Raw genomic sequence first — 12,401 nt, forward strand, 5'->3', positions numbered from 1 at the left:
CTAATGGATCGATTGAGTTTTCTTAATTTAGTTGTTTTGCAATGTCTGTATTTCCTAGGAAATGCCCCATGTCCACCAGGTTTTCAGTTCTTTTTAATTTTCTACAGAATTCTTAATCCTGTGAACTTCTGCTGTTTTCCCTCAGCAATATTTTTAAAATATGCTTTTTGCTTTCTTGGTTTTCCATTGAGAAACTTGTCTTGTTTGAAAATTCTCATGATAATCTTAAATGATTTTAATTATTTTCTGCTTATTGAGATGTCTTTGCATACTGGGTATGCAGCTCTGTGACAGAGCGCTTGTCTAGCAATTGAGAGGCCTTGGGTTCCATCCCAGCACCATACACACACACATATATTTTTACACACACACACACACACACACACACACACACAATGTCATTTGCAAGAACTCAAGCATCAGAGGTATCCAGAGATGTTCAAAAACATTATGTATTTACACACACACACACACACACACACACACACACATATATATCACAATATCTCTTCCAGATTTAGATGAAATTTTTCTAAGAAAAAATTTCAATGTCAACTATTATATTGCATGATTCTTTTTTTTTTTTAACCTTTATTTATTTTTATGTGCTTTTGAGGATCTAACTCAGGGCCTCGCACATGCTAAGGAAGCACTCTATCGCTGAGCCACAACCCCACCTGATCCTTTTTTTAATATTTATTTTTTAGTTGTACACAGTACCTTTATTTTATTTTATTTATATGTGGTGCTGAGGATTGAACCCAGGGCCTTGCACATGCTAGGCGAGTGCTCTATCACTGGGCCGCAACCCCAGTCCCCTGCATGATTCTTTTTTTTTTTAGAGAGAATTTTTTAATATTTATTTTTTAGTTTTCGGCGGACACAACATCTTTGTTTGTATGTGGTGCTGAGGATCAAACCTGGGCCGCATGCATGCCAGGCGAGCGTGCTACCTCTTGAGCCACATCCCCAGCCCATCCCCTGCATGATTTTTAAAACCACTGTAGATGAAGTTTCCTTAGGATCCAAGTCGTTACAATGTGTAAGAGACAAGTCAATAGCTGAGTTGTGTAATTAAGAAATATTTTTTACTAAAAATAAATTTTTAAACAAACATTTTCTTTTCTATTTTTCAATTTAGAAAGCATATCCCTATGTCTTATAAAAGTTCTACATTTGTTTATTTTTATGTGGTCCTGAGAATCGAAGCCAGTGCCTCACATATGCTAGGCAAGTGCTCTACCACTGAGCAACATCCTCAGGCCCTAAAGTTTTACATTTATAAAAAGTTGTTTTCTTATTCATTGCAAGCAAGGGATTGGGTCTTCTGATGAGCATGATGCTTTGTATATTGCCAGGAATTCTTGTTGGAGAGCTCTGTTTGTGTTTTGTATCTGTTTGAAGTATCATTGAAAATATACCATTATGTTTTGAGTTCAGAAATTTGAATTTCTTCTTTTGAGGTTATATGTTTATTAACACTAAGAGTTATTTCATGTGAAGTGCCATAATTACATTTTATCCTTATGATTGTGCCCCTATGTGCTTATAAGTTGGCTTTTAGAGCAGAGTTGAGTATATTGCACATCTGCTGGGTTTATTAGAAAAGTACATACACTTTTTATCATATTTAAAAAGCTATCATATTTAAAATATTATCATATTTAAATTAGTAGAAGCAGAGGTTAGATATGTTAGCATTGTGAGCTGAACAAAGTGCAGGTTTACTTTAATTATTTTTGGGAGGTTGATATAATGGCTTCTTCCCTGTTCTATTCCTGCAATGGTTGTCTGTGATCAGTTGTGTGGCCTGGAGAGTTTTTGTTCACACTGGGTGTTGACCTCAGGGCCTTGTATGTGCTTGGCAAGCACGTAGCTACATATATCCCTAGCCCTTCTTAAAATTTAATTTTGAGACATGGTCTTGCTGTATTGCCCAGGTGAGCCTCAAATGTATGATCCTCTTGCCTTAGCCTCCCAAGTAACTGGGATGACAGGCATGTGACTGGCATGTCTTGTGCCTTGTGCATGCTAGGTGAGCTCTCTACCATGGAGCCACAACCAAGCCTGGAAATGTAGTCATGTTTAAAGTTTTATTTGAGTATCTTTATCTTTATACAGAAATTTCGAAGGAAGCCTCAACCTGACTTTGCCCTTATGATGACTTAGGTGCACTATCTCAGATGTATTAACATCTTAGACCATTTGTCATGAAGAATAAACACTAGTATGCTATAAATAACTGAAGTTGTATTTCCTCTGGATTCTCAGTTCTGCCTCTTCCTGTTCCAGGACCCCATCCAGGACCCCAAATGACATCCAGTCAACATGTCTCTGTAGACTCCTCTTGGGGTGACAGTTTCTCTGAACTTCCTTGTTCCAGTGACCTCGGCACATGGGGAGGACCTGTCAGGTATTTGTAGATTGTTCTACTTTGGGGTTTACTTGTTTTTCCTCACATCTAGACTTGGGCCATGGTCTGGGGGAAGCAGTCACAGAGGTGGAGAGCTGCTCTGTCATCTCAAGCCCTCAAGGTGAATGTCACCTTAGTACTGAGTGCTCAGCTGGCTGGGGAGTGCCTTTCAAGTTTCCATGTTTTTCTCATATTTATCCTGGGGCTGTGGGTCTGGGGCAAGCAGGTCACAGAGGTGGAGATCTGCTCTGTCATCTCAAGCCCTCAAGGTGAATGTCACTTTAGTACTGAGTGTGCTCAGCTGGCTGGGGAGTGCCTTTCAAGTTTCTGACTGTGGAGTTACTGTTCTCTGCATGTCCCTATTGTATGTGTTTCTGGAGGAAGTCATTATAGAGGGCCCACACTTAAGGAATAGGGAGTTAGCTGCACCTCCTCGATGGCCTTGTCTGCCTTAGTTATGTGGTATGCTTCTTCACAAGAGGTTTCTGCACAAGAGAATTGCATGTTGTAAATAATTTATCTCAGTCTATAGCTTTTCTTTTTGTTCTGTCTTTCACAGAGTATACAATTTAATTTTTTCATGTGATGTTGGGGATTGAACCCAGGGCCTCACATATGCCAGGCAGGTGCTCTACCACTGAGCTATACCCCATCCCTTTAAAAATCTCCCAGGCTGGCCTTGAATTTGCAATCTCCCTGCCTCAGCCTTTTTTTTTAGAGGGAGGGAGAGAGAGAGAGAGAGAGAGAGAGAGAGAGAGAATTTTTTAATATTGATTTTTTTAGTTTTCGTCGGACACAACATCTTTGTTTGTATGTGGTTTTGAGGATTGAACCTGGGCCGCACGCATGCCAGGTGAGTGTGCTACCGCTTGAGCCACATCCCCAGCCCCCCTGCCTCATCCTTTTGAGTAATTAGGATTCTTGGCATGCAACACCACACTTGGTAAAAATTTGATTTTATAAAGTCCATGCTATCAATATTTTCTTCTGCCAATTTACTTTTAGTATTGTGTGTTAAAACTCATCACCAAGGGCTAGGGATGTAGCTGAGTATTGTAGCTGAGGTTGTATGTAGCTGAGGTTGTCCACCATGTGTGCTGCCCTGCATTTGGTCCCCAGTTCCAGAACACACACACACACACACACACACACACACACACACACACACACACAGTATCACAAAGATTACATGGATTTTCTTCTGTTTCTCTTTAATTTTTTTTTCAAATTTTAGTTATGGATGATTATGAGTCAATTTTTGTGGAAATTTTGGTTTGCATATACTTTCATTTCACTGAATATAGTTTTCAAAGCTTGTTAAATCACCACTTTTTGACAAATAGTGTTTAATGGGTTTCATTTCCATTTGAATTTCCAAAATCATGTGCCAGGTTTCTCTTCTTGCAACTAAAAGGCTCAGGGGCCACTCCAGGTAAACTGGGCTGACTGGGCTGTGCAAAATGACCACACAAGAGATACAAATACCTTTTTCTTTGGGGTCCTTGTGACAGCTCCTCTGACCTTAAGGGTCCTCAGGAAGAGAGAGAGAGAGCATGCACTGACCCCTTTTATTGAGAAGCTATTCAAATGAGGCAAGGGGTCAGGTTTCAGGGGGCTGAGTCTATCTTCATGATGTCCACTGTCAGCAGGTTGACTGACACCTGGGTAGGCCACACCCAAGGACACAGTAAGAGAAGGGGACCCACAAGGCACTTCCATGGAAGATTCTACCCTAAACAGGGCAAGGGTTATATCACAAAGGAACAGGTGAGCGTAGGTCCACCCATGGGCTGTAGCAAGACAAATCCATGCCCCAGACACCGACCCTCGAACCCAAGAAGGTGGGGAAAGCTCTGCCACATTTCTGTGACTGAGCGCCTCAGCACCCAGTGGGGGAGTGTGACTCAGTCACATCAAAGTTGGTCTCCCACACAGTTGCCTCCTGGACTCCCAGCCCCTGAGCGAACAGTTGTGGTCAGCAGGAGGATGCCCACTTCCTGGGCCCCTGCTTGGCCTCCCTAAGGTCCCCGCCTGGCCCCTCAGCACCCTGTATCAGGGGCTGCACCTGAGACCAGGTCTCTCCCTCTTCCCAGGCCAGCTGCCCCTCTCCAGGACTGACCACTAGGCCAGGACCAACTCCACACAGGCCTCACTCCCAGGATGGAGGCTCAAGCCCCAGGACGGCCTTCCTGTTCACAGCACTGCCTGCCCCTGCCCACAGCACAAGCTGCACCCTGCCACCATGACCACGGGGACCCCAGGACAGAGACTCCCAGCAGTTGGCAAGCAGAGCCGTGTGCAGCTGCAGGCCACCTGTGTGGGGACCTCCAGGAGCTCTGTGCTGAGCCCTCTGGAGTCGGGGACTCAACGTTCTACGTCACTCTTAGCATGTGTATGTGGGAGGGCAGCGTGGAGCCCCTGTGCAGGGACAGTGCGCAGGGGCCTCTTGGGGTTATGCAGGGAGTTCACATTCCACATTACCTCCAGCCTAGGTACATCCCTGAAGACCCAGAAACAGACGTTGGAATGAAAACTTGTATGTGAACATTCACAGCAGCACCATGCACAAGGGTCAGAAAGGAGAAGTGACCCAGTTGTCCACTGAGGAGGAATGGGGAACAGGACGAGTCCATCCACACGATGGAATATTACTCAGTCCTGAAAAGGACTTCAGCTCTGACACATGCTACAAGTGGGACGGACCTTGAGACCTGGGGCTCGGTGAGAGAAGCTGACACAGAGGGTCACATAGTGTGGATTCCATGGGCAGGACCTATCCACATCAGGCCATCGAGACACAGGCAGTGGGCAGGTGATGGGGCTGGGCAGGGGACTGGGTACTGCTGGAGTGCAGCTGCCTTCCAGGGGTAAATGGGCTGTTTGGCAGTAGAGGCGCTGGGCACCCAGTGCTGTGAAGGCAACTGATGTCCAGCTCGATCCCTGGCTGATGGACTTGTGCACGTCCAGCACAGCTACAGCCCATGCTCAGGTTCCAGCTCTCAGTGACCCAGCACCAAGTGGAGGCAGAGAGGCCAACCTCAGAGACACCAGTGTGGCCACATGTTCTGGGGAATGCAGGTGACCTCTGGGGACCTTGGAGAACACACAGGGGCATTACAAGCTGAAGCTGGGTGACACTGGACATAGCATGGGGCAGTCCTGGGGGGGACCACATCCCAGGGCAGCAGCTGCACAGATGACGTTGAGGTGGCCACATTTATTATCAGCTGTGAACAGCGGTCAGGCAGGGAGTGCCCTGCCAGAGCCGAGCCTGGCCTGACCCCAGGGACGGAGGCCTGGCTCAAGCTGCATTGGACGGAGAAGTGGCAGGATGCAAGGCCTCTCACCCCCAGGCCCAGGACCTGCGGGAGGAGAGGGTGGAGGTGAGTCCCTGGGCACAGCTGAGCCTCCCGGCAGCACCAGCCACGGCAGTGCCAGCCACACCAGCTTCCTAAACCTCCCGTAAACGTCTCTGTGTACAGCAGGGCACATGGGGCCTTGGGAGGGCTGTTTTCCAGGTGGACAGATGTCCCCATGGATGCTGCCAAGCCCGCTCCAGTCCCCTAGGTCAAGATGCGTTATACCTGGCCGAGCAGCCATGGCCGGGAGCCAAGCTGACCCTGGCAGGGACACCCCACTGACCTTGAAGACGTGTCCTGCCTGCGGCTCCTGCAACAGCTGCTCTGGACTCAGGCTGTCCGCTGCAGAGGTCACGTACAGGTCGGAGTAGTCAGCCCCCCCGAAACAGCAGGACGTCACCCTGGACACTGGCATCTCCGGGGTGCACAGCCGCGTCCCTGTGAGTAAAGCTCAGGTACATCCCTGAAGCCCAGCCACCCATCTGCTGCTGGACCCCAGGTGGCCTGACTGTGCCCACTCCCCAGTGGGGCCCTGGGCCGGCTGGTTCTCCCTGGCACCTGCAGCACTTGATCCCCAAGTCTGCCCTTCCTCATGGACTCCAGGGGTCAGCAGGGCCACCTGGAGCCCAGGAGCTGGAGAGGCCAGTCTCCTGGAGGGAGCTGGACACATTGTAAGAGGTTGGTCCTGTCCACATTTGCACCCCAGAACCTGTGAGTGGGACCTGGTGTGGGAACAGGGTCTCTGCAGAGGTTGTTAGTGAAGGGTCCTGAGATGGGCTCCTCCTGGGTCAGGAGGCCCTCATGCAATGGCCGTGTCCTCCCAAGAGACAGAGGAGGGGACACAGACCCAGAGGAGGAGCCCCGTGGAGACGGAGGCAGAGACTGCAGGGAGAGGCCACCAGCCCAGGGCCACCTGGAGCCCAGGAGCTGGAGAGGCAGGAGGAGCCCCCTGGAGCCTGTGCAGGGAGCTCAACCTGTGACCCTGGTCCAGCCTCCTCCCTCCAGGGTGGGAGAGGACAAGGTCTTGTAGTTTTCAACCGCTGGTTTGTGGTCATTTTCTACATCAGCCCCTGTGTTCCCTGCACTGCCCATCTGCACAGGTCCCCCTGTAGCTGGACAAGCAAGTGGTCCCACTCCTGGACCCTGAACACCGTGGCACAGAGCACCCCATGGCCCCTCCTTGACCGACTGCCCTGTGCACACACCTGTCTCGGCGTCCATGCGGATCACCCTGCCTCCATCAATGCAGGCCACCCAGAGTGTCCCCGTGGTGTCCATGAACAGCCCATCTGGCATGCCTTGCTCTGGCTCCAGCTGGCACACCAGTCGTGGGTTTGCTGCGGCAGGACAGACAGAGGCGCGTGGCCCCTCACTGCCCAGACCAGGGGGTGACATAGTGTGGCCTCAACAACGTGAGAGAGTGACAGACCCCGTGGTGCATCTGGGACCCCAGGAGGGGACTCAGGAGGGTGTGGGGGGCTGGCCATAAAAGGCCCTCCCCAAGAAGGGCATGGGGGGCTGGCCATGGTTGGTCCCTCCCAGTGAGGGCTTATGGGGCTGGCCATGGAGGCCCGTACTTCAGGGAGGATGTGGGGAGCTGGCCATGGAGGCTCCTATCCCAGTGAGGGTATGGGGGGCTGGCCACAGAGGCCCATACCTGAGGGAGGGCGTGCTGGGCTGGCCAGGGAGGCCCCGCCCAGGTAGGGCATGGGGGCTGGCCATGGTGGCCCCACCCATAGAGGGTGTGAGGGCTGACCACGGAGGCTCCTACCCCAGGGAGGGTGTGGGGGGGGGGCTGATCACGGTGGCCCCATCCAGGGAGGGTGTGGGGGCTGGCCACGGAGGCCTTCCTCTGGGGAGGGCGTGGGGGGCTAGCAACGGTGGCCCCTACCCAGGCCTCCTGTCTGCACGTCGTAGTCATAGGCCCGCACAGAGTAGTCCAGGCCGTCCACGTGGTAGAGAGTGTGATGGTCCAGGGACCAGTCCAGCCCGTTGGGGATGCCCAGCTGGTCCAGCTGTCTGACCACGGAGCGGTCAGCATAGAGTGTGTACAGGGAGCCCTGCCCCGGCTCCCACACTCCTGGGGCGGACGCCTCTGGCATGGTGCCTGGAGAGAGTGGAAGGTCAGTGGTCAGCACCCTACCCTGTCCTGCCCACCCCACACAGACCCGCTGTGCAGAGAGCTGTGGTCACCCTCAGTTGGGGGACAGCAGGCAGGATGGCCCTCAGGCGGCATCTGTGAGTGAGCCTCTGTGCTGGGCGAAGGGGGCACCCCAGGGATGTTCCACTGGGAAGAGTCCTGCTCAGGCAGAGGTGCAGGGCCCTCAGCCACACGTGAATGGCCTCTGGCCACTGCCCCACCCTGGCTGCTTCGACCCTCCCAGGGTCCTCTCTGGGCAGGGATCTGGGAAGAATGACATGGAAGCCATGGGCTTTGGAGCGGGAGGGAACCTGTGGGCTGCCCAGCACCTGCATGGCCCCCGGGGGCCGCTTGCCAGCAGCCTGGGGAGGGCTCCTGAGGTCCCCACCCAGCTGGCACCTGCCATGACGGGAGGCTCTGCAGGTGGCCTGGGCCAGTCCTTTCAGCAGCCCATCTGCCACAAACCTCCCAGCGGGGCCCACCTTCCCGTCGTTGAACCTGTTGTGGGGCTTGTCCCTGTCCAGCCAGGCCGCCCACTCCACCTGCCCCTTCTCCCAGTCCAGGAGGCCAAGGCAGGTGCCAGAGGCCACCACGTAGCTGCCCTCTCGGTGCAGAGCCACACAGCCAACAGGGTCTCCTGGGAGGACAGAGGACAGCAGGGTGGCCTGGCTGCTGCTTCTCCAGGAGACTCCACCCACGGGGCTCCCTCCAGGAGGCACCATCAGGGCACAGAGCACGTCTCAGCATAGGACCAGTCCTGCTGGGCCTGCGTGGACCACCTCTCTGCACCCCCTCCCCACGATGGCCACCACAGGACCTCCAGATGGGACTGGAGGCTGCCAAGCCTGCCTGCAGGGCCACCAGGACTGCAGGAGTGGAGAGCGCTGGCCTCTCCTCACGTCAGTGCCAGTGTGAGAGCCGGGGGTGCCCCTGAGCCCTTGGATAGGACGCTGGGCCTGGGGCAGGCTCCACAGGAGGGTGCCTGAGGCCAGACACAGACTTGGGGCCAGCCCTGATCTGCAAGGGGGACAGTGGCACCTGCCCTTGGGGAGGGTGAGGGTGAGTGGGGGATATTCCCAGAGTGCTGCTTCTGCTCTACAGAAAACCCACGGGGGTCGTCAGCCACACAGGTGTGCAAACCCCACAGACACACGTACCTCCCAGGTGTGTGAGCCCATAGGGGTCATCAGCCACACAGGTGTGCAAGCCCCACAGACACACAGGTACCTCCCAGGTGTGTGAATACACAGGGGTCAGCAGTCCACACAGGTGTGCAAGCCCCACAGACACACAGGTACCTCCCAGGTGTGTGAATACACAGGGGTCAGCAGTCCACACAGGTGTGCAAGCCCCACAGACACACAGGTACCTCCCAGGTGTGTGAATCCACAGGGGTCAGCAGTCCACACAGGTATGCAAGCCCCACAGACACACAGGTACCTCCCAGGTGTGTGGGTCCATGCACACACATGAGCCTGGGAAATGCACAGTCACCCCCACCCTAGCTCCTGAGTCAGGACAGGTGCATGTGTGGCATAACCCGGGGTCAGAGCCAGGTGCAGGCTCCACACAGCAGCCAGGAGGATGTCAGTGTTTCCAGGATTTAACCTGGATGACAGTAAGCCCGGCTTTGGTCCTTCCAACTATAGCTATACACCAGGACTTCCCACCCCATGGTCTGTCCTGTGCCCAGAGTGTGACAGCCCACACTTCAGGGGTTCTGGAGCAGGGGGACAGGTGCTGAAGAAGCAGGTGCCCCGGCTGGGCCCCTGCAACCCTCAGGCCACGAGTGATGCTGGACACCTGTGGCAAAGGTACCAACGAGCCCTAGGACCTCAGGGACATGGGTCCACAAGCAGGCAGGACAGCTTCAAAGCTAAACGAGCCCCAGGACTTCAGGGGACACGGGGCCCTGGGCACATAGGATGGTCTCACAGCTCCCTTCCCAGGAGCACCTGGATCTCCAGGGGACCCATACTTCCTCAGGCCCATGTTCTGCAGGCCCCAGGCCCACTTCCTCTGGCCCAAAGTCTCCACCTCTCAGACCCACTTCCTTTGTCCGACCCTCTGCAGCCCCCCAGGCCCACTTCCTTTGTTCCACCATCTGCAGGCCCCAGGCCCACTTCCTCTGGCCTAAAGTCTCCACCCCCCAGACCCACTTCCTTTGTCCCACCTTCTGCAGCCCCCCAGGCCCACTTCCTCTGGCCCAAAGTCTCCACCCCCCAGACCCACTTCCTTTGTCCCACCTTCTGCAGCCCCCCAGGCCCACTTCCTCTGGCCCAAAGTCTCCAACCCCCAGACCCACTTCCTTTGTCCCACCCTCTGCAGCCCCCCAGGCCCACTTCCTTTGTTCCACCATCTGCAGGCCCCAGTTCCACTTAAGTCTGCACCTCCCCAGAGAGTGGGTTCCACCAGCACACAGTCCTGGTGTTGATGTCCACAAACAGCAGCTGCCCGGTCTCCTCTTCCCACATGGGACACTCCGCCATCCTGTGCCTGTCCCTGATTACAGCCTCGATCCTGGGGGACGCCATGGCCTGGGAGGAGGACAGGGCTGTGAGTGCCCTGTTCTCTGTCCCATTCTCCTGGTCATCAGGTGAGGGCTGCTGGACCGTGCAGGCTGGGCGCTCCCGAGTGTATGACATCCTGTGGTCTCAAGGACAGCCCTCTTCTGCTCATGAAGCCTCACCCAGGCAGACAAGGGGATGCAGAGAGGGAGCCGGCCGAGCCCACGCCCCTCCTGGCTCCTCTGTGCCTGGTGTCACTCTGCATGACCCGAGAGGTCGACAGAACGTGCAGGTGCCCCGTCACTTGAAGAGGCACCCCCTGGCAAGGTTCCAGGAGTCCCCCTTTTCCTCTGGTGGCACAGTGTGCCCAACTCCCCCACCTTCCAGGCCCCCCACCTACAGCCTGGGAAGCAGGGGCTGCTAAGCTGAGCCGCTGTCCAGGGGGGCCCGGCTCAGAGGCTGGGGTGGGTGCGATCTGCAGGTGGCTGGCTCCGGAGCACACACCCTGGCTTCTCCGCCCAGGAGACCTCTGCCCCAGAAGGGCTCACTTCTCAATGCTCCTGTTAATTGGGTTGCTGTGAGACCCCTGCGCTCCGTGGGACTCAGTTCACAGGGCCCTTCCTGGACAGCACCAGGAGGCCCAGCAGGCCAGGGCTCCCATACTGGGGCGGCTCACGTGCTCCTCAGCCCTGGTCCTGTCCTGCTCGCTCAGCTCTTGGGACTCCACCGCCCTCTGGCCTCAGCCAGCTGAAGGCTCCACCAGGTTGGGGCGGCGACTCCCTTCCGCCCTCCCCTCTCCGGTCCCTCCCTCTGTGCTTCCCCAAATCAACAGAGCCCCAGGCGGTGGCATGTCACCTGCTGTGTCCTGCAGAGCCAAGGTAGCAGTTGCAGGAGTCGCCCGTGCGCTCTGCATTAGAGTGGGAGAAGCAGCAGCCCCTGGGACCTCGCTTCCGTAGAGACCCCCGAGGTCGCGGCCAGCGCCCCGCCAGGCATCGCTGAGCCTTCCCCTTAGGGCCGACCATTCGGCTCCCCAGCCCTCCTGGGTTCTCCCCTCGCACAGGCGCTGACCTGGGCAGCGGGACACTGTGCTCCTCTCCTACTGCAGAAGCGCGCCGGCTTGCAACTGGGGGTCCACGGGCTCACTCAGGCAGGCTCACCGGGAGCACAGGCTTGGCCGGGCAGGTGCAGAGGGACGCAGGGGAGGCACGGGGAGCCCTGGGGAGGCACACGGGGCGCTGGACAGGCGCAGAGGGGGCGAAGGGGAGCCCTGGGGAGGCACAGAGGGCACTGGGCAGGCGCAGAGGGGGCGCAGGGGAGGCACGGGGAGCCCTGGACACGCACGCGGGGCGCTGGGCAGGGCTCTACTCACAGGCATCCTGTAAAGAATGGACTGCTGACCCCCGAGCTTCACCTGCTGACCCGACCCGGCCTCGCACACCTGGCTGTGTCACCCACACGTTCACAGGCACCAGCGCCCCCTCCCCCCCCCGTCTTCCTCCGCCCTCTGAGATGGTCTGGGCGCCACTCCCCCAGCCACGGGTTCCTCCCGCTGTGGAGCAGGGCTTGGCACAGGCATGTCGTCCCCCGTCCCCGAAAGGAGAGGTGCTGGCTTTGTGGAGTCCCTGCACCCACGTCTCCATGCCGCTAAGTGAGCCCAGCTCCTCCACACCCCAGGCTCCAGCCCCAGAACCCAAGGACTCCAGGCTCCAAGGTCCCCTCCCCATGGGCTAGAACCGGCCTTGTGGGTGAAGGACTCCCTTGGGAACCTTCTCCTCCTGGGTTCCAGCCAGCGCTCGGCAGCATCCTCACCCCAACCCTGGTCCCAGAGCTCCTTAGGGCCCCGGACTGCAGGCGCCTGTCTGGGAGACCACCAAGGTCGGTGCTGGGGGCTGATTCCTGCTCCCACAGCCCAGGAGAGGCCACCGCCTGCGTTGAGGGGGTCTAAAGGAAAATGGATGGAGAGCTTGGACCTGGAGCTCCTC

General features: G+C 55.8%; 1 protein-coding gene across 1 annotated transcript in view; it reads right to left on the reverse strand.

Annotated features, from left to right (window-relative positions):
- The window catches only part of LOC143404575 (regucalcin-like), a 28,817-nt gene extending 16,758 nt beyond the window's left edge, over nt 1–12,059 (reverse strand). The window contains exons 1-6 of the mRNA XM_077109897.1: nt 11,858–12,059; nt 8,370–8,549; nt 7,664–7,882; nt 6,978–7,109; nt 6,056–6,210; nt 5,695–5,775 (exon numbers count right to left, since the gene is read on the reverse strand). Of these exons, the coding sequence (XP_076966012.1) occupies nt 5,695–5,775; nt 6,056–6,210; nt 6,978–7,109; nt 7,664–7,882; nt 8,370–8,549; nt 11,858–12,059 (969 nt within the window). The remainder of the gene's footprint in view (nt 1–5,694; nt 5,776–6,055; nt 6,211–6,977; nt 7,110–7,663; nt 7,883–8,369; nt 8,550–11,857) is intronic.
- Nucleotides 12,060–12,401: the final 342 nt, after the last annotated feature.

Source organism: Callospermophilus lateralis, chromosome 7 (genome assembly GCF_048772815.1).
Source record: "Callospermophilus lateralis isolate mCalLat2 chromosome 7, mCalLat2.hap1, whole genome shotgun sequence".
Lineage (NCBI taxonomy): Eukaryota > Metazoa > Chordata > Mammalia > Rodentia > Sciuridae > Callospermophilus > Callospermophilus lateralis.